Source organism: Salvelinus namaycush, chromosome 13 (genome assembly GCF_016432855.1).
Source record: "Salvelinus namaycush isolate Seneca chromosome 13, SaNama_1.0, whole genome shotgun sequence".
Classification (NCBI taxonomy): Eukaryota; Metazoa; Chordata; class Actinopteri; order Salmoniformes; family Salmonidae; genus Salvelinus; species Salvelinus namaycush.
Genome location: NC_052319.1, coordinates 13,632,811 through 13,660,278, shown reverse-complemented (window position 1 = coordinate 13,660,278; position 27,468 = coordinate 13,632,811). Strand labels below are relative to the sequence as shown.

The following is a 27,468-nucleotide window of genomic DNA, read 5'->3' as shown; positions in this document are numbered from 1 at the left end:
ATTCTGATTGGCTGGACCTGGCTCCCCAGTGGGTGGGCCTATGCCCTCCCAGGCCCATCCATGGCTGTGCCCCTGCCCAGTCATGTGAAATCCATAAATTAGGGCCTAATTTATTTATTTCAATTGACTGATTTCCTTCAATGAACTGTAACTCTGTAAAATCTTTGAAATTTTAGCATGTTGCTTTTATATTTTTGTTCAGAATATATTGAAAGCAGGTGCTTCCACACAGGTGTGGTTCCTGAGTTAATTAAGCAATTAATGTCCCGTCATGCTTAGGGTCATGCTGGGCAGGCCATTAATTTGGCTACCATGGCTATGCCCCCATAGGATGACAATGCCCCCATCCACGGGGCACTAGTGGTCACTGAGTGGTTAGATGAGCATGAAAACAATGTAATCCATTTGCCATGGCCGTCTCAGTCACCAGATCTCAACCCAATTGAACGGTTGCCTGAGACAGCGTTTTCCACCACCATCAACAAAACACCAAATGATGGAATTTCTGGTGGAAGAATGATGTTGCATCCCTCCAGTAGAGTTCCAGACACTCTTAGAATCTATGCCAAGGTGCATTGAAGCTGTTCTGGCTCGGTGGCCCAATGCCCTACTAAGACACTTTATGTTGGTGTTTCCTTTATGTTGGTAGTTACCTGTAAATACCATATGTATCGTTTAAGAATCAATTAAATACACTTGGAATATGGAATATAAAATACACTCAGTGGATATGGTCATGTCAAAAATAATGACTGCAAGACTGTGAGAAGAACAGTAAGCCTATGACATTCCTGTAGTAAACCAAAGTCCTCGACCCTGCTGACAACAAAGGTGATGGTCACAGCCATCACATTAGCCTCAATTGCACCCTCTGCTGGACTTTAATCCCACTGACTGCGCTCAGGAAAAGCACAGGGGACTGGCTATTTTGTGTAACCTGGGCCTAGTTTTCCAAAAGTTATCTATCTAAATTTTGCCTATCGGATAGGATTAAATGCCTAAAAATAGAATGAATAGAGCAGGACTCGCCATTCAAGGCAATGATTCATCCGTTCATTCTATTTATATGCATTTAATCCTATCTGACAGGCGAAATCAAGAGAAAGATAATTTTTTTCCACTGGGCCCATAGGACATGGACTTTTTAATTAATATGTAACAATATGGTGCATGACACTGTGATAAATTCTGTAATAATGATAATAAATATAAATACTTGAAACTAGCTATGGACATGACATGTAACATGATATGATTGTCAACATAGCTACATTTCAGGTTGATCAATTGATTGGAACAAAAAATGTACCTCTGTCCCATTACACAGTTTCCATTATTCCACTAGTTAAATTGTGTGTTAAATATACCAGTATGTATCTAAATGCAATTATAGAATTGTACCTTTGGTTGATCAATATGCACTCCAGCTCAGTGCTACTGTACTCTGTATAAATAAAGGTATTCTTATTTAATCTGTGCTCTGCAGTGAGATGAAAAATGAAATGGATCCTTCAGTGACTGTTGATTCATTCATTTCCATAGGGCGTTGGAGGTTTATGTGCTACATTAGTAGGACTGATTCTACATTGTGCTCATGAGATCTAGAGGCTGTGACTTCAACCCCCTGTGCACCTGCAAAGATCATACCTGAGGAACCAGTGGGGGATTACTCCCTTAGAGCAATCGTACGGCAGCAAAGAGGGGCTCGATCCCCATCCTCATTACCTATACCTTCCAGCCCCAGCTGCTGGCGAGCCATTCATCAACATTACAAATCCTCCTGGTGTGCAGCTACACTTCCAAGCAGAGAGATGCCTAGACAGGGCCCTGGGACATCGCCTCTGGGTAGTGTTAAATTCACACCTCAACAGATGCACTGGAAAGAATAGGCCTTGATGAAATGTTGAAGGCACTGTCTACTCAATGAGTTGTATAACGGGAGAAATAGTATATGACTTTATATGTACATCAACATATGATTTTGATTTCATGATAAATTAATTAATTCATGGATTAATTCATTAATGAATACAATACATGAATTCCTGTATCACCTGGCCTATGAAGATGATGCTCAAGATGAGCAACTAGGCAGGCTATAATGTGCACAACAACGTGTATAGAATTGTTGCCAATTGCCTGTTGCCTAATTCAGCATATACTGTAAAGCTAAATAAAAGTAGGCTTAAATAATCCAATCATTGATTGCCTAGTTCTGTCAATATCAACCATTCAATCATATTTTTGTCTAATGCTGAAATTCTTTAAGCCAGACGTTCTGAAGAAAATATGTTCATTCTTCCTCTGCTTGTTTGTGCTATTTCTTTAGAATGTATTGGTTTTGAGATAATATTGAAGACAATAGGCCTGACCTATTAAAAAGGGTATACATAAAAGTCCTACATACTGTACGTGTTATTCATGGAGCTCTGATGGATTTCCATGGTCAATTATCTAGAAAAATCTTTGTCACTGAAAATTACTGTACAGGGTTTCATTCATGGTTTCTTTAGGTTTAATTCAAACGTTGAAATGGTTTAATAAAGTTATAGTGAAATGACCTTCCATTGTCCAAAATCTTCATCCGGGAATCTATAAACACCGAAATGCGCGTGCGCCTTTCTCTACTGTGGTTCGACCTTCTGCAGTCGGTAAGAGGGATATGTTAGACATTTTCCATTGTAAATCCTTTTTCATCCTTCTTTAAAACAACACCCAGCACAACACAAGTGAGGGGTGCATATTGTACGGATTCTTGTGTGCATTGGACTGTCATTATTTTCAGCATCGTGCATTTTAAAACCCATTGACCTTATATTTGTGTTATCTTTGCAGAAAGACCCGGCTTCAATCAAATTTGACCGACCAGGTTAAAACAGACTAAATTGATCATGTACGCCTGTGCAAAGTTCGTCTCCACGCCGGCTCTGGTGAGTATTTTTATTTGTATGTTTTACTCAATCTGATTAAACCAATGTTTTATTACATCTGAACTCATTCTCCGCTGTATTCGTATGGGCCTGTGTTGAACTTGAATAGAGCTGCCTGACAAGGGTATTAGCTAGCTAGGTAACTAATAAACTAACGATAGTTGCAATGAAATGCCATATCTCTCCAAGTTTTGCATGATAGAAGTAGTTACTTTGATTAAGTGAGAGGCTCTTATTTTAGTTTCCTAACTAACGTTAGCGATATGTGCACATCTGAGACTAGACCCGGCCTAAGAGCTAGCTAGGTAGCCTGTTAGCTATAGCCTAGGTAGTTATGAATAAGGTCAACATGACACTTGGCTTTCTTCAGCACGCAAGTCTACCAGTAGCTACCTAACGCTAACTAGTGACTTATTTTGTTGAGCTCTCATATTCCCTTTTATGTGTGTTCGGGGCTATTTGCCCAAGGTCATGTTTGGCTAGAAACATTGCAGGTTCAGGTGAAACCTAGCTACAACATGGATAACAGGTTATAGCTACTTGTACTGGTACGTTAACTGTTAAAGGTATGACACTAGCTTGTGCTAAGTGCACTCAGCTGGTAAAAGGAGTGTTATTTTATTTTTAGGCTTGTATCCAGTGGTGTTGTGGAAATAATATTACATGTATCCTGATTGAAAATGCATTTTGATGACTTAATGGGAATGCAGTTGTTGTAATTTGTTACTAGGTTATGCATGTCTTAGTACGGCTCTGACATTTGACCACTTCAATGACAGTGGCTAGCTTTGTCAAGGTGCCTCCCACGGCACATGGTGCACTTGTGCTGCCTTTGACAGAGGGAAACATCCCTCAGGCCTCCACTTGTTGTACTTTGAACAGTCATGTTTGCACCTTAACATCTGTATTTTTCTTTATTGCCTTTAAGATCACCTGTGTAGGCTCTCAGGCAAAATATTGTTGCTTTTTTTCACTGTTTTGTGGTGGTTCCTGGTGCAGGTCCGTGCTGGCTCCCGGGCTTTTTACAGACCCCTGTCTGCCTCTATGCTGTCCAGGCCTGAGGTCAATACAGAGGTGAAAAACATCTTCTTCTAGTGCGGGGCCTTATGCTCTTCCAAAGCTTGTCAATCCCTTTAATATTTATTGTGTTGGAGTTCATTTCCCATCACTAAGGAGGTGTTTGTTTTTCAGAGAAACGTAGCCCTCATGCCACAGAGCCCCTTCACCCAGGTAGCTCTCAGAGGCTTCCAGACCAGTGCTGTGAGCAGGGACATTGATACCGCTGCCAAATTCATTGGTGCTGGAGCCGCCACAGTCGGAGTGGCTGGATCTGGTGCTGGAATTGGAACAGTGTTCGGCAGTCTCATCATTGGATATGCCAGGTAAGTCCACTGCTACAAACAGTACTAGATCTGTGCTTGTCAATGTCAGCTTTCAGAAAAACGATGATTCAAACTGATTTTTACATGAAATGGTCTGAAAATGGTTTCTTGTTCTGTTCTGTAGGAACCCATCATTGAAGCAGCAGCTCTTCTCCTACGCTATCCTGGGATTCGCCCTGTCTGAAGCCATGGGCCTATTCTGTTTGATGGTTGCTTTCTTAATCTTGTTTGCTATGTAAAAAATCTGTCTATAGGAACTGTAATTACAGATGTGACTACATATTTTATCGTGGCAACCAAAATTGTTTCCGTGTTGGTGTCATGGAAATGTACATTTTCAAGTCTGTCCGACACTCAAAATAACAGAAACATGTATTGTAAAAATGTAAGAAATTACATAATTAAAATGCATGTATTTGACTAGTTGACATATGGCAGTATGTTTTCTATGTAAGGAATCATGTTTCACCACAATCAAGAAGCCAACTAGCTTCTATTGAATGTCAACATGGGATTATACAAAGGAACTGCTTAGATTTAATGTAAATCAGTCTGGTGCATTTGCCATTTTCAGTGCATTGTGTTCGCTTCTGTGTGTCCACATTTATGTTGTCGTTGGTTCAAGTGCAGGTCAATAGCATTCTGTAAGTAGGCAGCAAGTGGGCGCTTGCTCTTGTAAATGGAATTAAATAAATCTAGACCACAATTTGATTGTGCTAAATAGTGGTCACTGGTCCAGATTATTTTGGACGTTCTCTACATGAACGTGTTTAGTTTGTCAAACAGCCTGGAGATCATGACATGATTGCCCTTAACTCTATTACAGTTTGGTTCACGCTAAGCTTGCATAAAGTTGATTTATCCCTTAGTGATAGATTTTAGAGCCTTTCAATGCGCCTAAGAACACTAGAGGTACATTGTCAAATCGAATGGGCCTGGAGGAAATTGGATCTGTAATGTATTTGATGCGATGGTTACGTTCTCATAAAAATGCTATAAAAGATCACAAAGATAATGTACAAGGAATCTGCATGTGTTTTCTGGAGATGGTCACCCTTCATACCCCAGCTCCTGGATGTCATCCAGTTTAAGACCCAGGGAACAGAAAACATTTAAAAACTAAGGATGGTACTACCTGAACTTGTACAGCAAAAATACACTGTTTTTGAGAGGTTTTACTATTTTGTGTGCTCTGAACAAGACCATGGTGTGTATACCTGCCTTCCAGTGGAGTTAATTTCTCCATCCCCCAGATGGTAATATCGTTCACTCGTCACCTGGCTTTCCCCATCCTTGGGGGTATGTAGGGTGCTTCTTATCCCTTCTCTGTTCTGGTGGGATCCACCTCCCACTGCTTTTGAGCAGAGTTGTAGTTTGTTCTACCAAAGACAGAAGACCCTGCCCTGTTCACCTGGACTCCGTTATGGATTGTTCCCTTACTCAAGGACTTTGTTCAAGATTGGATGCTATAATATTCCAGACAATTTTGTGTCTGCTACTGTGCTTTTTTTTTGTGCATTGGGGATGTGGCATTGTCCCAGCACATTTGTTGTATTCGCCACATCTCTGTTGGCATTATAACAGCATCTCATGACTAGCTTTGAAGGAAAATATACAATTTAAGTAGTATATTGTATTGTGAACTGATTTCTCTGCACTTCTATATTATTGCTGGGTGGTGGAAAAGACTGCTTCTATGTGGCCGTGGTGTGTCGGAAGTAAGTGACGTATTCGGAAAATATGCTCTCGCGAGACCGTTGTACAGACGTGGGATTTTGATATCAAGGGTTGAGCCCGTGGGTAAGTGTCCACGAACTGACAGTGATTGTACACAAAAATATCGCCCTTGTAACGATTTCTTGGCATTCGTGGGGATATAAGCTTGAATAAAAATTATTGGTCTGTGATAAATGCAGATCCTTTCTGTATTAGCAATTATAAATAGAGCTAATATGGCGACGGTGATATGCTTGCCGATGCTACCCTGCCTAAATGGGCGGTGTGGATGGATAGGGCTTGGTAGCTTGATGATGGTGAGGGGCTGTGTAAACAAAACCATCCACATTGTTTTGTTAGCTCGTGCTGAATTTGTCAACAATTTAAATTCCAAGGTTTGTGTCTAATGTTGTGGCTAAATTGTTGCATTTCATCTGTTTGTCTTCTAAATAAGGACAACGCTAGCTGAATTAAAGCTAGTCAGAAATGTTGTATTGTCAGTTTCATAATAGCTAGCTACTGCTGTTGTAGGTTACCCAACTAACGTTACCTAGCTAGCTAGTGATGCTTTAGCTATCTTGCTAGCTAAATATACAGTTGTGTCATCTGTCATAATCCGAGTTTCCACGATTCATTTAGATAGATATCCTCTGTTTATGACCAGCAATGTCTCTCACTCTTCTGACTCAGAAAAAGACCATGCATTTACAAGGGACAGTTACCAACTTGCTATCAATAAGCTTTGTCCCCACACAAAGTCCTAAAGCAGATACAATCTTTGACAGAGCCTTCTATAAGGTGATGATCATTGATCTGGGACATTCTACCTACAACAGTGCAAATCATTATTTGTGTTTTGCATTCCAGGGTATAAAAGGAATTCCTGAATATGAGTGATGACAAACCTTTCTTATGTACTGCTCCTGGGTGTGGTCAGGTATGTTTTTAAAGTCCAATTGGTTTGTCTTTGTTAGTTATCTATGAAAATCTGTAAATTATACATTTTCATCATTCCATAGCGATTTACAAACGAAGACCACTTGGCTGTCCACAAACACAAACATGAGATGACACTCAAGTTTGGTCCAGCAAGGGACAACAGTGTCATCGTTGCTGGTAAGCACTACAAGAGCCCACAATTAAATGACTAAATGTTAGTATTCATTCAAGTGGTATGAGAGAGAGAGACCCTGTCTTATGTTGCAGACCAAACACCAACACCTACACGCTTTCTGAAGAACTGTGAGGAAGTGGGACTCTTCAATGAGCTTACCAGTCCATTTGAGCATGACTTCAAAAAAGCTGCTGAGGATGACCTCAAAAAGGTGAGTAATTACTATTCAGTGGTGCTATCAAAGCTAACGCTCACTTGGTAGTACAGGTTGCTCCAGATCTGATCTGTTGATATTTGTTTCTGAAATGCAGATGCCCTTGGATCTGTCGCCTCTTGCCACACCAATGATCATACAAAATAAAATTGAGGACCACTCAGTTGTGGAGGCACATCGGGGTAGCCCTCTGCCCCATCCGGAATCTACAACAAGTGACGACAAGGTAAAGGATTTGGTATACTTCATTCATTGATATCCTGGTGGATCAGTTGATATGTAGGGCAATTTTAAGTCTTTACTTTTGGACATTAACAACTATTGTCTCAGCACTTGAACAGCCAGGGTTATATTCAACTCAAACAGTTTGATTCATTGTTGAAAAGTGTTCATTGAATGTTGGACAATACTCTGATTGCTGAAAAAGCACTGTATGCTAATACAGTGTCCATGAACTCCAATGGATGGCTTATCAGAGATGTTGCTCAACAACATTGCAATAAGCTCAGAGTGAATTACCCTCAAATGACCACCCAATGTAACAGCGTTAAACTACTGTTTTGACTATTTTGCTATCTAAGGATAAGGTTTACCCTCATATGCTCATTTGCAGCATCTTTTAATATTTTCATCATAGACTAACAGCTCTTACTGGGGATCACTGAAACACTGATTCCCTTCTGCAGTGCTTTGGTTGATAGTTTCACTGCTTCCCCAAAATAGTACACAGTAGTACCAGAACTGCAAAAAATTATTTGGATAAATAAATCCCTTTTATATTTTGTACATCAGATCCTTGTCTATTAGCAGTTATTAATCTATCCATCTTTTAATCTGTACTATAACAATGACACACAACTATGGCATTCTTTCGTAGTTGAAATCTAGAGAATGGTTGTCATTGAAGGTTTTAATGCAGCTAAGGTCTCGTATGGTGTTTTCAGGAGGTATCTTTGCAGCCGACCTCACTGCCAACCTCTACTATAGTCCATCCTGCATCCCTCCAAGTCCCAAATGTACTCCTAGCAACCTCAGACGCTAGTGTTATACAGCAAGCTCTCCCATCGCCAACATCTAGCTCTGTAATTACCCAAGTCCCATCCTCTAATAGACCAATAGTGTAAGTAACTAAAAAATGTTAATTATTTGATCTTTTTTGTATAACTTTTTTGTTGTTTTTTTGCTTAATTTATTTTTTGTATTTATGTTTTGTGTCTTTATGGTTTTGCATTTTGTGGTAAGATGGTTAATTGAAAAGTATGCTCTTTGGTTTGTTGTCAGTGACCAATACTGGTACCATATTGTACGAGTACAAATCCACAAAGTTCTGCTGTCCATTTTACGTTACCTTATGTTCCTTTGGGTGTCTGTTTTGTGTTTCTTTGTTGTAGTGTGAAGTGTATGTTAACTTTCTTAAAGGAGAAATAATTTACTACATAACTAGATATTCTTTTGCTGGTTGTTGTGTAACCCATAGTGTCTCCTCTCTCCCCTCCAGTCCAGTCTCTGGAACTTTTCCTGTACTCTTTCAGCTGCCTAATGGACAAACCATGCCCGTCGCAATCCCAGCAACCATCGCATCTAGTGTACATATTCCAACCGCAATTCCTGTAAGTATCGCATGTCACGCTCGTTGCTTTATGGAATTCCAATGTGTATTTTAAATGCATGGATTTACAGTGTGCTGCACATTCGCTCAGGCCCATTTTAACTAGACCTAAATCCACGTTCCAGTGATTAGTTAATGCCATGTATTCAGCCCCTAGAACAGGCTCACTATTTACTACTTTGGTGCTAGTGTCTTTTGCATGCGTTGGACAGGCAGGGGACGATGGGGGAACTAATGGGCCTTAGAAGAGAGCAGCTGTATGTCACCTTGGCAAAGACAGTGAGTAGGCCAAACGGTTGTATGTTCCAGTCCAGGGTGCCTCACTGCCATTTGTCCTTGTACAATTTGAATCACCACACTTGACTTCTGGCAGACTGGATGTGTTGCAATCAATTAATATGCCACCCCTGGATATTATGCTTCAGTGTCTGTTAAGGACATTAGCTAATCTAGCCATATCGTAGGCCCTATAGAAATCTCCCTGTCCCTAGTTCCCCCAGAGCGACGTGTGGCTGGTGACGATAGACAGACAGGGTCCCTGTCTTGTTCTCTCTGGCCCTGATTGTCTGTGTGGAACACTGAGCAGCAGATGATTATCTCCTGATGGCGGCGCAGCGGGGAAAAGACCTCCGTTCTCCCAGTCTGTGGGGAGCCACTGACGAGGAAAGGAAGAGATCCCACTGCTGGGTCTCCTCTCCCCTCCTCCCTTCATCCCCTTTCCTCTCCTCCTCTCTCTCCTTTTCCATCCGTCTCGTTGTGAGGAGACGGTAGAGGAGACCCGGCTCTGGCCTTCCAGCTCGTCTCTCCCTCCATCCCTCTCATGTGCTTAGCCCTTCTGTCCATATGCTTTCCACACAGGCAGGCAGGAGCTCATTAGCGTACATGGTGCATCTCCATGTGGCGCTGCCTCCACAAAATAACAGGCCATCCAGCCTAATGAGGCTGAGATATGAGGAAAACTCTGAGCGTACGGCGCTCTGTGTGTGTGTGTGTGTGTGCACATATTGGGAGGGGAGGGGGCTGCCTGCCTCTCACTGGGAGAGACTAATTCTCCTTGTGCTGGTCTCTGTGTGTGTCTGTGCTGTCAGCTTGTCAGACCCGTCACCGTAGTGCCTAACGTCCCTGGGATCCCTGGACCGCCCTCGCCTCAAGCCGTCCAATCAGAAGCTAAGCTGGTAATGTCTTTGTCTCATACACATACCGTCAAGGGTTCTGTGCATATGTGCATGCCTGAAATTCCCCCAAACTATGTCAAATTGATCCACAAAGTAATGTTACATTTGGATTATGTACAATAGTAGTTCATGCCAATACGGTAGGTACTATGTCTGTACTGTAGTTCCTTACTTTAACCAGAAGAGGGAACTAGAAACAAGTGTTTTGCAATGATGTTAGCAGTTTTGTATTTGATATAAATTGTAATTAAAGTTGAGTAGGTGTTACAGATGCTAGTGAATGGTGTATGACCGTGACCTGGCTTAAAGAGATACTTCGGGATTTGGGCAATGACACCCTTTATCTACTTCCCCAGAGTCTTGTGGATACCAGCATGTTAGTAGATACCCATAGACTTCCAGGCATTGTGCTAACGGTCGTTAGCATTGGCTCACAAAAAAAACTCTAACTTCCTTCATACTAGACACAGATACATGAAAATGGTATCTACGAGTTCATCTGACTCAAAATACCCAAAGTATCCCTTTAATGCCTCAACCAGGGTGGATGAGCAGTGTCTCCAGCCTCTGGCCCTTTGTGTTAGTAGTGATGGTTGAAGGGCAGAGATATGGACTGTTGTTAGGTAGATCATTGGCATGGTGATGAAGCACGTATCACAGAACCTGTAAATGCTCACAGCACGCCGCACCTCTGAAAATTAACAGGTAAAGCTTTACAAGGAGGGCTGGGGGGGATGGACTTTAAGGTGGGTGAGGGGTGGTTTATTGGGTTCGCGGGGCGCAGGGATGACAAACGCAGAGATAGCGTTGTGCTCAACATGCCGTCGCCGAGGCCAACCGGAGGGGGGCTTCTGCCGAGAGCCAGCTGGGGGGCATCTTGGCATGGGCTCAGAGAGGCACATTAAGTCAGCCTCACCCTGCATGGAACCTTTTGTTCAGCAGAATCCTGGCTGACCTGCGAACCCCCCACCCCCGGTGCCCCACCACCACCACACTCAGCTCATCAGCAAACACCTAATGAGCCCACGTCAAGAAAACAGCCCCCCGCCCAGCCAGCCCCCCACCCACCCTGCTCTCCGGGGGCGTGGAGACGGCGCTTTACAAGGACTGATGATGCTGCAAAGACCACAATAATGATAATTAACTTGCTGAATTTAGAAGATTATGCTGTTAATTAGTTGCAAAATAAAGATAAGTAATATAGCAGCAGATGGTTGAATAACACCCATGAGATGGAGGGTTATTACACTGATGAGGTTTCTGTGGCAGAAATGAAATATGAATCTGACTGGCTTCTCCCTCCTTCTATGGGCCATTCCAGGAGAATAATATCTTGTTTCTGCCAGAAGAGCTTCTGGAAGGGTATTACACGATAAACTAATTTGGTAGATAGATTGGTCTGGCAAAAGGTAGTTGTTAGAATAATGTGCTCCTCTGTTCTCCCATGTAAATGTATTCCCACTCACTTTGTTATGGGTTGAGATGGCTCATTCACCTTCAGCTTGTTTACTCACTGTTTGATGGTGGAGTATTTGGGCTTTAAATTACTCTCTGTCACCTTTATCGAGATGCAGGACGGGTGAAGTGTGTTGCGTAGACTTTAATGTAAAACACCAACAATTACAAATATGGATTTGGCATGTGATTTAATTCCCCAGTATGTCGTATGACTAGCTACATGTAGATTAGAAGGATGTAGTTGTATATGTCTTTTGTTAGGAGTATCGCCTATAAGATAGTTGTTTTGTCTCTTTAACGCACTGTAGATGTCTGTGTTCCTGGTGACTTTGTTAGCTAGTTTTATGGCTTGTCTGACAGATGCCCAGGGACAGAGAAGGGGGTTGGGCGCTCTCGATGGGGGGGCACTATGGTGTGTTATAAACACACCCAAGAGGCAGAGCTTCCCCTGACAAGTTGACATCCCCAGCTCATCTGGGGAATAGGATATTGGCCGTGACAGCTATTATATTTCCTATGTAACATTACTGGAGGAAGTCTTTGTTTTGATGTCTAATTTCCCATCATACAGAATATAGTGTTTTGGTTTCGTCCTTTGCAACTCCTTGTTTTAAAAAAAAATCTCATTGGTCTACTTCAAGACTATGTTCATGACTTTCAACTCAAACGGAACATCCCTACATTGCAGAGAGGTGTTGACTCGTGGCTCATGTGCTCTTGTGTTGTTTTCTTCCCCTAGAAGCTGAAGGCAGTACTAAGCCAGCAGCTCCCTCAGGTAACCAATGGAGATTCTGGTGATGTCCAGAGCAGTGCTGTGACCCACACTGCAGCCCCGGCCCTGGCCCCTTCCCCATCTCTGTCTCCTGGCCCTCCCCCGGCCCCGCCTGAGGAACCCTGCCCCCAGACCCTCCAGCAGCCTGCCACCTCCACCACTGAGACGCCTGTGAGTACACTACCACAACTGGCCACCAGAGGGCGCTATGCTTAAATTGGCTATTCCACAACTAGCCATTGAAGTACCTTTTTTTTAAGGGTATTAATATATTAATTTTGTATTACCCACTCAATAACTAGTGATTATGATGAACATTACATTAGCCATGAGATACATGTTTATAGCCTATGTGTTATAGAGCTTGATAGGTTGGTTCTGATGAATTTGTGCCGCGCATTTTGTTCTCCATGCCAGGCGTCTAAGGCGCACCCTGCCCAGCACACAGGGGGCCGGCGGCGCAGAGCCACCAGCGAGGACCCGGACGAGAAGAGGCGCAAGTTCCTGGAACGCAACCGAGCGGCGGCGTCCCGCTGCAGACAGAAGAGGAAGGTCTGGGTGTCTTCGCTGGAGAAGAAGGCTGAGGACCTCAACTCTATGAACGGACAACTACAGGTATATGCACACCTTGGCTCAGTCTGCCATATAGTAACTGCTTATTGCATCAGGTATGAGGGATTCTTCTGTGTACGTGTGTGTGTGTGCATTTTCTTTCTCCCCTTGTGCGGTGATGAAGTCATTAAAGCCTATTAAGAGGAGTTGCGGTGTGACAGCGGGCGGCGTGCGAGCCCCCCCATTCTCCGATACATCCCTGTCAATAAAGCTGTATCCTCAGATGTCAGCCGCACACAAGCGTGTCCTCGCTTCTGTCTCAGCAGTTTACTGGATGGCCTCTAAAATCTCTCAGGGAAAGGTGTCTTTTTGAACCTTCATTTTGCAGAAAGCAATTAGGATCTGACGCTGACAAGTTCTCTACAGTTCATGTGACTGTTGTCTCTGTTGATAAGTGTGATCCGGGGTGCGGCACATCGGCGTTCCACACAATTAAATGAGATGTGCTGTTTTATTTGCTTGCTGTCTTCTTTGTCCATGGAGGCAAAGTAAGACATGGGGGGGAGGGGGGAAATTAAATGGAGGAGGGGGGGATTGTGATGAATTTCCGTTACAATAACCGATTGTCACCCTTGATGGTCATCGGTGTGCCTGCTAAGGGTTAAATGAACGCAATCAGATGAAGGTGGAGGAGCGGAGAGAGGGATTGAGGAAGGACGGGGTCGCAGAGAGCACCACTGTTAACTATGAGGAACGGAATAAGTCGCGGGCGAAAATTGAATGTCACAGAATGAAAGTGTTCTTTTATACGAAGAGGCATTAATCAGCGGTGCGGTTTTAGTTCTAACTCCCGCGCTGACACATTGGCCCAGCTGATCAGCGGAGTGGGCCCTAATGATGCACGATTACTATAACATCATCCTTAACGGGCTTTTTTAATGAGGTGTCAGAGCAGGCAGGAACCCACAGGGCTCCCGGCCTCCGAGTCAGGAAGGAAAGGACCATTTGCTCCCATTCTATTAATTCACAAACTTAGAAACAAGTTCAACTTCTTCAGGCCGCCATGCTTCATCCTACTGTATGACAACATGATGCATATTAATTGGATAAGGAATGCAGCCATTGATGTTTTTTCCCCAGGTTTAACATCCTGGTTGTAATGGTGCACCTCATCAGACCTGGGTGTTTAGTTGTTCCACCAATGCAGTAGTAACAATAACAAGCAGTCTGGTTGTGTAATCCATACCATGCTAGATTCCTCCACATCATACCAACAAACCTATGTCTTTATGGTATTGGGAATACGGTAGCTAGTTTAATCAAAGTAGTCGCTAAACACTGCCTGTTGGGGCCACCCAACATCTATCAATACCATAACATCTGTTCCCTGTAGCCATGCTAAAAGACCTCTCTCTGTGAGCTGCACCTGCACTGGAGGGCTGATCCAAACCACTGGTTCCCAAACGTTTTATAGTCCCGTACCCCTTCAAGCATTCAACCTCCAGCTGCGTACCCCCTCTAGCACCAGGGTCAGCGCACTCTCAAATGTTGTTTTTTGCCATCATTGTAAGCCTGCCACACACACTATACGATTTATTAAACATAAGAATGAGTGTGAGTTTTTGTCACAACCCGGCTCGTGGGAGGTGACAAAGAGCTCTTATAGGAGCAGGGCACAAATAATAATAATCAACAGGGAATAGCTGGAGGAAGAGGTGGAGAGGATGAGCGTCTTCACAAAGCAGCAGTGGTAACTAGGTTGTTTATCTGTAATGAGAGATGGCTGCGTAGTGAGCGTGGTGTGGTAGAGATGTGTAAGGGCTCTACCAGCTGTTTAAATATGTCTCACGTTATGCGAATCCATAATCTGGATTCACATAAATTGGCCGCTTTTAGACTAATAGATTAAGCTGCCATAGTCCTTTTTTAAAAGGAGAACAGAAAGAGTCTAAATCTGCCACAGGGCGTTCTGTGGGCCCCCGGCTGCTCTAATTCCAGTGAAAGTCACCTTCAGCGTAATGTGGCCTCTCTTTACTGCATGCAGAATCCCCAGCTCCCATGGGGACTGTAATGACACGGGAGTGTAAATCTCAGCAGAATCCACAAAGTTGTGCTGACAATCGGAAGAGCTCACCTCTGACAAATGTGTTGGTCGGGTGCCAGTAAAGAGCCGTAATTATAGCGCAAGGAGCAACATAATTGAAAAAGTGCATCATACTTTATTCACCTTGCCATCCATTATCCAGTTAGCTACCTTTCCCTGTGTCTGTTCTTCTTCATGGGATGGGTGGGGGATGAGTATTTCTGCAGTAATGTAATGGTCATATAGGCCTCTCATACAGACAGACAAGGAGAGAGAAATGACTTGTGGTTATCCCTTTGTCAAATAAAATCATAATGGTTTTGGGTACTGAGAAAATAGTAGCTAAAGTCTCCTCACAGCCTGGATGTTTTCAGAACTGGGGAATGTGTGTGTGCTGGCTGTTGTGATGTAAACAAAGGTTTATCTAGCACTTCACAGCCCCCCATAGAGACAGTCGCTGATGGTTTGACAGGTCATGCTCCTCATGGGATGGGTATGGTGAAGGTTTAGCCTAAATATAGTATGTTTCAATGAGAGATGCATACAATACAGATGGTTATCAGACTCGGGTATCTGTTTGAAAGTATGTGGCAGTCAGTCAAGTCTCCATTTTATGGAGTGAGTGTGTGTTTTGTCTGTTTCCCTTCTCTCTGGCAGAGTGAAGTCACCCTGCTGAGAAATGAAGTGGCTCGGCTGAAGCAGCTTCTTCTGGCTCATAAAGATTGCCCTGTAACCGCCATGCAGAAGAAATCTGCCTTTCACAGTGAGTTATGTTCCATTATCCTCAGCCCCAGGCCGCCCTGCAAATACATCCAAAACGAGCCCTGCTAACCTCTCGCCAGAGGGACACGTCTCGCTCATCGCCTAGCCCGACACCCCCAGAGCTATGGACACATTAGGCCATTTTCTGTTTTTGGAAAAACTTCAGAGAAGTTTGTCTATTCATATGCCTTTTTGTCTCCTGCAAGTCATCTGTTTTGAGCTGTCATTTCAAGTCATATTGTTTTAAATGTGCTTCACCTGCACCATTATGGAAACCTAAATGCAGAATAAAGGCATCAGTCTTTAGCTTTTTATTCTTTAATGATGCCTTTTGAAATGTGCAAATCTGTGCATAGTGTCTGCCTTATGCAGCCTCTTAGTTTCAATTTGCTGTTGTCAGTAGAACGGCTGTCTGGGAGGCGATGGTTGACTCACTTTGCCCAGAAGTGCCTGTTCCTCAGGTGCTCGTTGTAAAACTTAATGGCTGCCAGGTTTCGCCAGTCACTGTGTAAGCACTTTTGTAAGAACAGGCTATAGTTTTTAATTTCCACCATTTCAGCCCCCTTTGCTTCTCTGGATTTTTGTCAGCTCAGCTTTGTGCTCATAACTCACCATCTCTCTTTAGATGGGCCAATATGCAGAACGTGTACGCATAGCCACGTCTCGGCAGTGCTCAGGAGTATGCCGCTGACTTGTATTGACAATGATTGCCTCCAAAATGAGTCCATTATAGCGGAGAGCTTGACAAGACTGCGGCGCTTTCTCGATGAGAGGTGCCGCGGTCACCGAGCGCCACTGTTCATTCCACATCCCTATTGTTAACCATAGCACTGTCGCTGACACGCCTCATGCATATTATAGGACTGATGACTCCCAAGCTATATTGGCCTGTCACAGACTGTGCTCATTTGGTCGTCTGGATTGTTTTGACTACCATTTGCAGATGAATTGGGTCATCTTTCTCACATATTGTTGAGGATTCTTCCTATCTTAGACCTCAGCGAAGGCTGATCGCTTGCAGCTAGTTGATACCATGGAGAAATATAGCCTCATCTAGTGATCCCATTACTTTACGGAAGCATTCTGTTGTTGAAAGGTGAGGTTGAGTTAGATGATACAAGCCTCTACCGTACTATAGGTCGTTAACAATAAAACGTTACGATAGCGTTCGAGTTGGCTGCTGGGGGGGCAAGGAGTCTCCCCAGCTCTGCTTAAACCGTTTTCAATGGATTGTTAAATACATTTTATAACTAACTATTTGATTTTAATATCACCTCCTTGAAGAGCATACTCAAAACTACACATTTCCGATTATTCCACATTTTTAGCTCTATCATCAGAGTTTTACAGCAATCAGTAAACATCAATTGATCAAGTATTTGCATATACTGTACGTGAGGGTAGCCAGATCCCAGCTATAAAGCAAACAACGTGTCATTTAGCTTGCTTCATCAGATATTAGGCTTTTGGAAAGAGCTTGACATCGTTCTGGTAAAGTTCTCAGTCGGACTACTGTCATCACCGCTATAGATGGCAAGCAAATCAAACAATAATTAGATGTAGCCATTTAGTTTATCCTCTGAAAGTGAACTTGTTAACTAGCCATGTTGATGTGATATGTTATTAGCTAGCCAGCCAATTTCACGTGGTCCATCAATCAATGTAACCTATCATGTCTGTCAGCAGCAGTCGTGATTAAACACTATTTAAAAACATCAAATAATGGGATCATGTTAGCTAACTTCACTGGGTAAGTTTACATTGAAGAAAAATGTGCATTAGGTCTACTTACCACAATGTTTAGCCAACTGTACAAAGTTTCTACCTGTAGCTGGCAAAGTAAACATTATCAGCTAACAGTAATGTTAATCGGCAATGCGCCAGTAGTGGAAAAAGTACCCAATTGTCATACTTGAGTAAAAGTTAAGATACCTTATTAATAAAATGACAGAAGTGAAAGTCTATAAGTATTTGGTTTTAATTATACTTAAGTGTCAAAAGTAAATGTAATTGCTAAAATATACTTAAGTATCAAAAGTATAAATTGTTTGAAGTTCCTTACATTAAGCAAACTAGAATTTTGTATGAATTTTTACGGATAGCTAGGGGCACACGCCAACATTCAGACACAATTTACAAAGAAGCATGTATGTTTACTGAGTCCGCCAGATCAGAAGCAATAGGGATGACCAGGGATGTTCTCTTGATAAGTGTGTGAATGGACCATTTTCCTGTCCTGCTAAGCATTCAAAATGTAACGAGTACTTTTGGGTGTCAGGGAAAATGTATGGAGTAAAAAGTACATTCTTTTCTTTAGGAATGTAGTGAAGTTAAAGTTGTCAAAATATAAATAGTAAAGTACAGATACCCCAAAAAACAACTTAAGTAAAGTTACTTTAAAGTACTACTTAAGTACTTTACACCACTGCAATGCGCCCTTCTACTTGACAGGAAGATCCCATGTAGGATGGGAAATTAAGCTAAACATTCATATTTGTCAGATATAGTTCCCTTTTATTTTATATCACTCAAATATCCAATTAATGGTGGCTACCCTCACGTATCTGAAATTACATGGTCAATTGATGTTTTACTGATCATGAAAAGCATGAGCTAAATGTGCACTATTGTTTTGAATGGAATAATCGAAAATGTGAAATTCTGACTATGCTTTTCAAGGGGTGATGATATTACAACCAAATAGTTAACATTTATTTAACAATCTCTTGAAAACGGCACTCAGTTGTCAATGGTTTTAGCGGAGCTGCGGGTCTCCTTGCCCCCCCAGCAGACAAATCGAACGCTCTGCACCTTATTGTGACGTTTATTCATAACGACCCATACTGTCAATACTGTGACAACATAAGCAGATCATGTAAAGATTCCATCATGGTGTTGCCTCAGCGCAGAGGTCTTTTCAGCTACTCTGTGTTTTCTCCCAGTCCTTACAGTCCCCCCCCCCCCCCCCCCCCCAATACCCAGGCCCCCAGCATCCTCCATCCCTGTCTGGTAACATGTTTCCTCATCTAGCCCAGGCCCAGGCACACTGCTACAGCAGGTGGGAGGATATTACCCAGCCTGCCCTACAAACAAGCCAGACCATGCTTCCTCTTGGCACACCGAGCTGTCCATCTGCTTATGGTGAAGGCTGCTCTGGGTAGCTAGTAAAGCTGCATATGATAATATATCAGCAGTCTACTCTCGCCTTCCGCTCCTGTGCTTAATGCCATTAGGAGTAATAATACACACTGGAATATGGAACAAAAAGGATGATTTACAAGGCGATTGACCTTATGCAGGGAGAAATGGCAGAGCGATTTACGGTGCTTTGACATTCACCTGCACTAAATCACCTGATCAAAGTATTATCAATACGAACGCGAAGGGAGCCCCACACACACACAGGGCCTTTTAAATGCAATTTTATTGCAAACTTCTCATATTATGGAGTCTGTGTCTCACATTCTCAAATACCAAGCCCAGTCGTTAATTACTTAGTGCCATTTCAACTGACTTCATATCATTAGCTATATTAATTATCATAGCGGTCCTCCTCATTCCTTTGAGTCGGAGCATGAGAGAGGATTTTTTTTTCATCAGGATCCAATTAATTCAATGCAACTGCCTAACAGCTGGTGGCATTTCGACTCCAAGTCTTGCATACTCTCCAGTGTGAGCGTCATTAAAATCAGGTGCTGTAATCATCTGTCGCTGCAGTAGTTGGCAAGGTAGCAAAAAACAAATGAGAACGCAGTGAGGAGTGGGAAACACTGCCACATGCCCCAGAATGTAATGTCCCCTTATGATGTTGGTTTAAATTGACATTGTAACTGAACTTTAATTAAGAGCAGAAAAAACAGTAAGTAGTATTAACAAAATGTCCTAGGATATACATATTAGTCCTAAATAGATTGGCCAACAGAGGTTACTCCTGATCCTATTTTGGAATATGATCATAGTGCAATGAATATAGGCTGCATTTTGTTGAAGTGAGTCGTCTACTTTAACAAGCACTTTTGCTGCAATAATGTACTGTATAAAACAGGTGATGATCAAACCATAAAGCCATAACAGGCTTCTTTTTTTTTTTTACTGTGTTTGTGTGTGTGTTTGCAGCATCTGAGAAGGAAGACAGCTGTGAGGAGATGTCAGTCCCAGGCAGCCCCCAGAACGAGGCCATCCAGCACAGCTCCGTCAGCACCTCCAACGGAGTCAGCTCCTCCTCCATGACCCCTGCTGCCTCCGCCCCTGCCACAGCAGACCAGAGCACAGAGGATGGCCAGGCACAGCGGGGCGCTGCCCTGTCCACCATCCAGACTCAGCCCTCAGGAAGCTGATCAGCCCCACCGCACCGCAGGCAGTGGCCCAGCCTCGCTGCTGCCTCTGTAGGGGAAAGGAACTCTCACTCAGCTTCGGTTTGGACTATACTGTCTTTGCTCATTGTTTGGTTTCTGTTTCTTTCGTTTTTCTTGGAATGCAATGTAATGGTTTGTTGGAAATTGGTAAAGATGCAAAAGAAGGCCCTTTACGAATGGTTTGAAGATTGAAATGATTGTCTTATTTCCTCCTCGTTTTCTAGTCATTTGATTGATTTATTGACTGTACACATGTCCTTTTTGTTTTGGACCTCTGTGAACTTTGAAGTTGTAACGATTTGAATCAGTGCATTGTCAATGAGACCTTACCAAAGTGTGTTGTGGCTCACTTGGAATGTATTTGTTTTTAATGGCCTTTTATATCTTTATTTTATGGTGAGAAGACGTAAGGAGCAGACACTTTAATTGTTTTGCCTTTTTCATTTTGCACATAACAGATGAAGGGTTTAACTTTTTAGTGTTTTTGATTGTTCCAATAAGATGTACTGGCAGCTTTTTAAGGTAGATTTTAATACCTGTCTCGTTACAAAACTTCAACGGTTGAAGCAGATTTGAACTGACAACGTTTATGTGAGTGATTTAGTTTGGCTACGTCTGCCGGTAGCATGATGTGGTTTAAATGTTCAGAGTTGCCTGCACTTGTAAAATAGGAGCTTGGGTCAAATTCTATGTGCTTTCTTTGACCAACATTCCATTTGTAGTTTGATTGTTTCATGAACCAGTGATTGTAGGATTGCAGTACATCTTACATTACATAAACATGTTGACTCAACCATGTGCCATTAATTTTATCACACAGATTGATTTGTGATTAGAATTAGGAGTGTTACCATGTACATCATTTCTTGGTATAGGAGATCTGTTTCTTCTGAATAATGTTTCTGCTTACTAAGTGACTTGCCCATTGCTTTGATGTTTGACTCTGAACACTTGAGGAAATATTCAAGTTACTTAAGAATATGACCTTTTTTAGGAAACATTGTAAATAACATCATTACTGACACATTGTGGTTTTTCCAGATGTCATACTTTTTTAAAACGTGTATTAGAGTCCTAATAAGTTTTATTTGTATTAAATAAATATCAACTTGAGGAACCTTTACTGGCCTCCAACCTAAAACGAAGGCTCTGTTTGCCTTGCGTAGTAGTACAGTACCTTTGAAAACACTAATAGAATCACATACTGCGCCAGAAACTAAATGAGGAATCAATGATGTATGTGTATGTTGATCTTATACTGCTTTTAAGGCTAGTGATATTTTAGAAAATAGTTGTAGTTTGCAAATCATACAATTATTATTTCGTATCAAATTGCCTTTAATCTTTAAATGTATTGGCTTACTACTGTGTAGTTTAACGAGACACTACTGCATTTTGTTTCAGATATCATTTGTTCCTTTTTATTTAACAGGTTTTATTGTACTGTCACTTATGTGCTCTCAGCATGATTTCAATAATTCTCTGAGAGAATTAAACTGATATTTAATAATGTCTCAGTCAAATAAGTAACATTGAACATGTTTCACCTTGAGTTATAACTAGCTGGTCTTAGGTTTATGAAAGGTTTTGTAAATTATTTTACCCCGGCTTAACTGCTTAAAAGGGGTGTGATATTGTGTTGACAGTAAACTTGTAACTTGTGAAAGTTATGTATAAAGTACAGTATCCTAAATTAATAAGACGTAATAAATCTTTTATCTCTTTAAATCCATTTTTGCCTTGATTTTTATTTTATTATCTAGGGAGGCAACGAAAGAGCTGGTATATGAGGCAGAAAAGGGCAACTTGTGGCTGAGGATGAAGGAAATTAGTAGGGGAATAAAGAGCTAACATCTAAAGGAAGGTCAGTTGTAAGGGTGTGGCAGGGCGGCAGGGAGTCCCTGCTACTGCTCCGCCACCAGAAAATCTACCGGCACAATGAGCAGAACATTGAGGAGTTTTGACCCCCGGCCCGATGACCATGTAGCTTCTTGTCTACTGGCACCGTTGGAGATGTTGGAGATGTGACAGGCAGAGATGTCAAGCAGGTAACCATGGATATACACTATATATACAAAAGTATGTGGACACCCCTTCAAATTAGTGGATTCTGCTATTTCAGCCACATCTGTTGCTGACAGGTGTATAACATTGAGCACACAGCCACGCGATCTCCGTAGACAAACACTGGCAGTAGAAGGGCCTTACTGAAGAGCTCAGTGACTTTCAATATGGCACCGTCATAGGATGCCACATTTCCAAAAAGTCAGTTAGTCAAATTTCTGCCCTGCTAATTTTTAAGTGGAAACGTCTAGGAGCAACAATGGCTCAGCTGCGAAGTGGTAGGCCACACATGCTCACAGAACGGGACTACCGAGTGTTGAAGCGTGTAGCGCATAAAATGTGTCTGTCCTCGGTTGCAACAATCACTACCGAGTTACAAACTGCCTCTGGAAGCAACGTCAGTACTATAACTGTTTGTCGGGAGCTTCATGAAATGGGTTTCCATGGCCGAGCAGCCGCACACAATCCTAAGATCACCATGCGCAATGCCAAGCATCGACTGGAGTGATGTAAAGTTCACCGCCATTGGACTCTGGAGCAGTGGAAACGCGTTCTCTGGAGTGATGAATCATGCTTCACCATCTGGCAGTCCGACCCTGGGTTTGGCAGATGCCAGAAGAACACTACCTGCCCGAATGCATAGTGCAAACTGTAAAGTTTGGTGGAGGAGGAATAATGATCTGAGGCTGTTTTTCATAGTTTGGGCTAGGCCCCTTAGTTCCAGTGAAGTGAAATCTTAACGCTACAGCATACAATGACATTCTAGACGGTTCTGTGCTTCCAACTTTGTGGCAACAGTTTGGGGAAGGCCCTTTCCTGTTTCAGAATGACAATGCCCCCGTGCCCAAAGCGAGGTCCGTACAGAAATGGTTTGTTGAGATCGCTGTGGAAGAACTTGACTGGCCTGCACAGAGCCCTGACCTCAACCCCATCGAACATCTTTGGGATGAATTGGAACGCAGACTGTGTGCCAGGCCTAATCACCCAACATCAGTGCCCGACCTCACTAGTGCTCTTGTGACTGAATGGAAGCAAGACCCCACAGCAATGTTCCAACATCTAGTGGAAAGTCTTCCCAGAAGAGTGGAAGTTTTTATAGCAGTAAAGGGGGACCAACTCCCTATTAATGCCCATGATTTTCGAATGAGATGTTCAACCAGCAGGTGTTCATATACTTTTGGACATGTGGTGTATCTGTATAAAGCATGTGGGGTATAACCAGTTGTGCAGACTAGCTAGTTGCTTCTTTCTGACTCAAAACATGCTTTGTTTGGACCATTTCACCATTTAATGATTTGTTTCTTTATTGTACTTAAAGATGGAATCCGCAGTAAGGGGAAACGACGCCACTGGCCCCCCCACCATCATTGTTTTTGTTTTTGTTTCCGAGCTGAGTAGCGTCGCGCAGCATGGTAAAGAAATGTTGCAGTACATATTGCGCTCTTCTATCGCATGTGCAATGATGTCCGTGGGGAAAAACAGTGTTCGCTGTTTGCAGTAACTTCTTTGTTGTACAAACGGACAGGATACCAGCTTTAACTGCTGACTGAGACTAGTCTGTGTAAGTTTATTGTGGTGTCTTCTGCCACCTGGTGGATATTGTGCAATGAGTTTTGGTGTGGGTAAGTGAGTACAGAAAGACCTACAACAACCACCCTCAAGACTCAGCAAACATTCAGTGAAAGATGAGTTTCAATGACAAATATGACAGATAATTCAATGCTTTGATAGATCAACTTGACATACAGAACAATCCAATCAATATCAGTGCAAACCACAACTCCGACCAAAGTGTCCCCTGTGGAAATTACAGTCAATGATGCATGCACCTACAATCAGGTGATCATCAACATTTCAGCACGGATTGTCATCTTCAGCCCTGCTGTCATTGAATGGAGGTCGGCGAAAGCTGACAGACAAAATGTGTACTTTAGGGTAATGTACGACCAGTTTGATCCAACAGCTAAGTTCAAGAGGTTCGTCAATGCCATAGAGCTGCCACCTGCACACTAAACATATACCTGAGTACGGTAACGTGTAGATAGATATATGTTTAGTGTGCAGGTGGCAGCTCTATGGCATCATCCTCGTTCAGCTGATAAGTGCCAGTGTGGGAACTGTTCGTTTGAATGCCAGAGTTACGATAAGACATTGGTATCCCAGCACACATAGCACAGGAGATACTTCTGTTCTGAGAGAACATCAGCAGAGTACTGCTCCAGTGTTTCCTCAGTGTGAAGGCTGTATATCCCAAAGAGAATTAGGACAACAATAATAACCAGGGTATTGGTAGCAATAACGTACAATATTATAGTGTGAGGCTCAAGCCCTGATAACGCTTCAGCATCTGTGATGATACCAAGAAAGAGATCACGCGAGGCTACATGGCAGACTTGCTCATGGGCGACACTGAGGGCTGTAGGTCACCGAGGTTACAAACTGTGCCCTGTTTGACATTGACGAACCTCTTGAACTTAGCTGTTGGATCAAACTGGTCGTACATTACCCTAAAGTACACATTTTGTCTGTCAGCTTTCGCCGACCTCCATTCAATGACAGCAGGGCTGAAGATGACAATCCGTGCTGAAATGTTGATGATCACCTGATTGTAGGTGCATGCATCATTGACTGTAATTTCCACAGGGGACACTTTGGTCGGAGTTGTGGTTTGCACTGATATTGATTGGATTGTTCTGTTTCCAAGGGGCAATATTCCAAACTGCTGTTTGATTTGGGTATTACTGTGACTCTGAAACATCACGCTTGTTTGCATTTTTGATGATCACCACAGGAGTAGCAGTCTTATGTGTCTGTATTTCCTCAATGTTTAGCTCTGACAGCCATGTGTTGCTGGCAAAGGCGATTGCTCCGGAATTGACATGGGGGAGTGCATCACTGCACATGCTGTTGTTGCTCTGGATCAATGCTCTGCTTATGGCACCCAGGTACTGCCCTCTCAGAGTTTCAGGTTGAGAGCACCTCACAGAAACACTGAGACGTCTGTTACTGCTCTTCACAAGCCATCTTTTTAGGCAAAGTATTCTGCAGTCGCAGTCCCATGGGTTGTCATCCAGACTGAAATATGACAGCTGAAGGCGGCTTTCCAATGCCTTTGGACTTAAGTGCGGTTCAGTTTCAGAACCCTTAGATGTGTTAAACCCACAAAAGCAGAATCCTCGATCGTGGAGATTAAATTGTCACTGAGGTCAATCTCCCTGATGTGAGTACAGAGACTGAACACATGCTTCCCGATCTTCAAGATATGATTTCCATTCAGCCTCAAGGCTTCCAGTTTTGATAACTTGTTGAAAGCGCCTGGGTCAATCTCAGAAAGCATATGTTATGGCTCAAAGACAGTGCCTTTAATTCCACCAGGGATTTGAAGTGTGTGTGTTTGATTTGCATGATGGAATTATCATTCAGCAGGAGATCTGACAGCGATGAAAGAGGTTTAAAAACACTGCCTGGAAACCATGACAAATTGTTTCCAGAGAGATCCAGCTCATGTAAATGTCCAAGTCCTTTAAATATATTTCTCGACATTGACGTGATTTGATTATTTTCAAGGTATAAGGTCTCCAGCGATCTTAAACTAACAAAGAGCCCTCGATGCAGGACTGTAAGGGCATTGCCACTGATCCTCAGCCTTGTTAGATGAATTAATCCATCAACTGTACCCTGTTTAACATCACACAGTTGGTTGCCATGTAAATCCAAAGAGAGTAAACTTGTCACTCCTGAAAAGGTCTGTCTCTCAAGTGAAGAGATCTTGTTATTTTCCAGATTAAGCTCTGTCAGACCACTCAGAGAATAGAATGATCCACGGTGAATGGAAGATATTGAATTGGATCCCAAGTCCAAACTGGTCAGATTTGGATAGTGTAGAAAACTGTGTTGATGGAGTTCCTAGTCAAACTCAGATGTTTTGCAAAACCATGAACCAGTAGGATGATGGTAATTCCTCTATCTGAGCAAACTATTTCTTCATTGTGACATTTACAGAATGAAGGACACAGTGTAGATAATGCTGTGTGTAGGAAAAATGCCAAAAATGTAAAATGTTATATCCTCAACATTTTCAGGGTCCTTAGACAAATCGTATGATGATACTCTGACGTTGTCCAAAGCCAATGAGAAAACTACCTTTGCCCATCTCCTTAAAAACAGGAAAAGACAATGACTAAGGCATTTCCTGTTGTTCATTCCTTCTATTTTTTTGTATCCCTCTAAACAAACATATGCCCCGAGAGAAATACTGTACAAGGTATAATTATTTTAATTGTCATGCACAACCCATTTCCCCAATGTTCATGTTTTCCTACAAGCAACCTATTTCCCTGATTGAATGCTGAATGAAAACAAATGAATGTCAGCAAACACACAATCTACATATTTTTGTTGACAGACAAGTGGACTTTCGCTTGTTTTTCTTTGTGCTACATTATTATCAATAGGTGAGTTTAACATGTTGGAGGTGGACTGGTAGTGGATTGCAGAGAATAATCAGCCATGATGGGAAAAAGGCTGTGTTAGACACCATGATAACTTAAGCCTACTTATAATTTTTTGGACTTTTGGTAAAATTGTTACATTTTAGGTCTATGTCTCTGTAGGCCTATATATCTCAGTGGCTGCTATAACGCTTAATAGAGACCAATGAATCTTGAGGGCCTTACTCCATTATCACCTCCCCTGGCAGCATATTGGGGTCTCCATGGTTACAGGGAGGGTCTACGTCCCAAAGATGGGGGGGTACCATAGTGACGTCATCACCCCCCACAGACGATTATAGTCACCATATTACCATGTGGCTGGAATAATTTGTCTGACACCTTTATTGTCTTCTCGTAAATAGCCTTTACAATTAGCAATTGTAAAATTTAAAGCGTAGGTAGGTCTTGCGTATCGCAAGACTTGCGTATCGCCAAATCTTCGGTAAATTGTTCAAGAAAATAACGTAGAAACGTAAAGATAGGATAGCTCCTGCAGCATGCACAAATATACAACTGCATCGTTCATAGCCTCATAGCCAGCCCAGTAGGCTACATCCCTGCGAAAAGTCAGACGTTTTGATATCAAAACGTCCGCGAGGGATGATTGTAACAATATGGCTCAAATCAATGTAATAGATGTAAATGGAAGTTGTAAAAAATATTGTATCATGTGATCGTACTACTATCCCTTTGGTTTAGTTTGAACAGTAGTGTATTTGCCAAGAAAGCAGTTCACCAGTACATTCAGTGTGCCTGACAAAAAATAGCCATGCTGTACATAGACTGTCT

The 27,468-nt window shown here is 42.5% G+C and overlaps 2 protein-coding genes across 5 annotated transcripts; both read left to right on the top strand.

The window, feature by feature from the left end:
* The first annotated feature begins 2,572 nt into the window (after nt 1–2,572).
* Nucleotides 2,573–5,033, top strand: LOC120058259 (ATP synthase F(0) complex subunit C3, mitochondrial-like). Of its 3 annotated transcripts, none has more exons than XM_039006789.1 (5): nt 2,573–2,651; nt 2,836–2,930; nt 3,930–4,004; nt 4,122–4,312; nt 4,437–5,033. In XM_039006789.1, the coding sequence occupies exons 2-5, from the start codon at nt 2,892–2,894 to the stop codon at nt 4,549–4,551; spliced, it is 420 nt and encodes a 139-aa protein (XP_038862717.1). In that variant the 5' UTR covers nt 2,573–2,651; nt 2,836–2,891; the 3' UTR covers nt 4,552–5,033. The 3 variants fall into 3 exon arrangements, with proteins under 3 accessions (XP_038862717.1, XP_038862718.1, XP_038862719.1); XM_039006790.1 differs by having other exon boundaries at nt 2,616–2,729; XM_039006791.1 differs by lacking the exon at nt 2,573–2,651 and adding an exon at nt 2,726–2,745.
* A 1,041-nt stretch (nt 5,034–6,074) lies between these two features.
* Nucleotides 6,075–21,854, top strand: atf2 (activating transcription factor 2). Of its 2 annotated transcripts, XM_039006787.1 has the most exons (12): nt 6,075–6,112; nt 6,896–6,965; nt 7,048–7,144; nt 7,235–7,353; nt 7,454–7,582; nt 8,301–8,476; nt 8,855–8,966; nt 10,054–10,140; nt 12,338–12,541; nt 12,788–12,985; nt 15,663–15,768; nt 19,884–21,854. In XM_039006787.1, exons 2-12 carry the CDS (start codon nt 6,918–6,920, stop codon nt 20,102–20,104), a joined length of 1,497 nt encoding a protein of 498 aa, XP_038862715.1. In that variant the 5' UTR covers nt 6,075–6,112; nt 6,896–6,917; the 3' UTR covers nt 20,105–21,854. The 2 variants fall into 2 exon arrangements, with proteins under 2 accessions (XP_038862715.1, XP_038862716.1); XM_039006788.1 differs by lacking the exon at nt 15,663–15,768 and having other exon boundaries at nt 19,884–20,103.
* The last annotated feature ends 5,614 nt before the right edge of the window (nt 21,855–27,468 follow it).

What these genes read in the sequence shown, in the direction of transcription:
- LOC120058259 (XM_039006789.1), top strand. Translation starts at nt 2,892, where the DNA reads ATGTACGCCTGTGCAAAGTTCGTCTCCACGCCGGCTCTG. An exon ending in TCGTCTCCACGCCGGCTCTG is followed by an intron (nt 2,931 to 3,929) that starts GTGAGTATTTTT and finishes TTCCTGGTGCAG; the next exon opens with GTCCGTGCTGGCTCCCGGGC. An exon ending in GGCCTGAGGTCAATACAGAG is followed by an intron (nt 4,005 to 4,121) that starts GTGAAAAACATC and finishes TTTGTTTTTCAG; the next exon opens with AGAAACGTAGCCCTCATGCC.
- atf2 (XM_039006787.1), top strand. Translation starts at nt 6,918, where the DNA reads ATGAGTGATGACAAACCTTTCTTATGTACTGCTCCTGGGTGTGGTCAG. An exon ending in CAACAGTGTCATCGTTGCTG is followed by an intron (nt 7,145 to 7,234) that starts GTAAGCACTACA and finishes CTTATGTTGCAG; the next exon opens with ACCAAACACCAACACCTACA. An exon ending in GAAGAAATCTGCCTTTCACA is followed by an intron (nt 15,769 to 19,883) that starts GTGAGTTATGTT and finishes GTGTGTTTGCAG; the next exon opens with CATCTGAGAAGGAAGACAGC.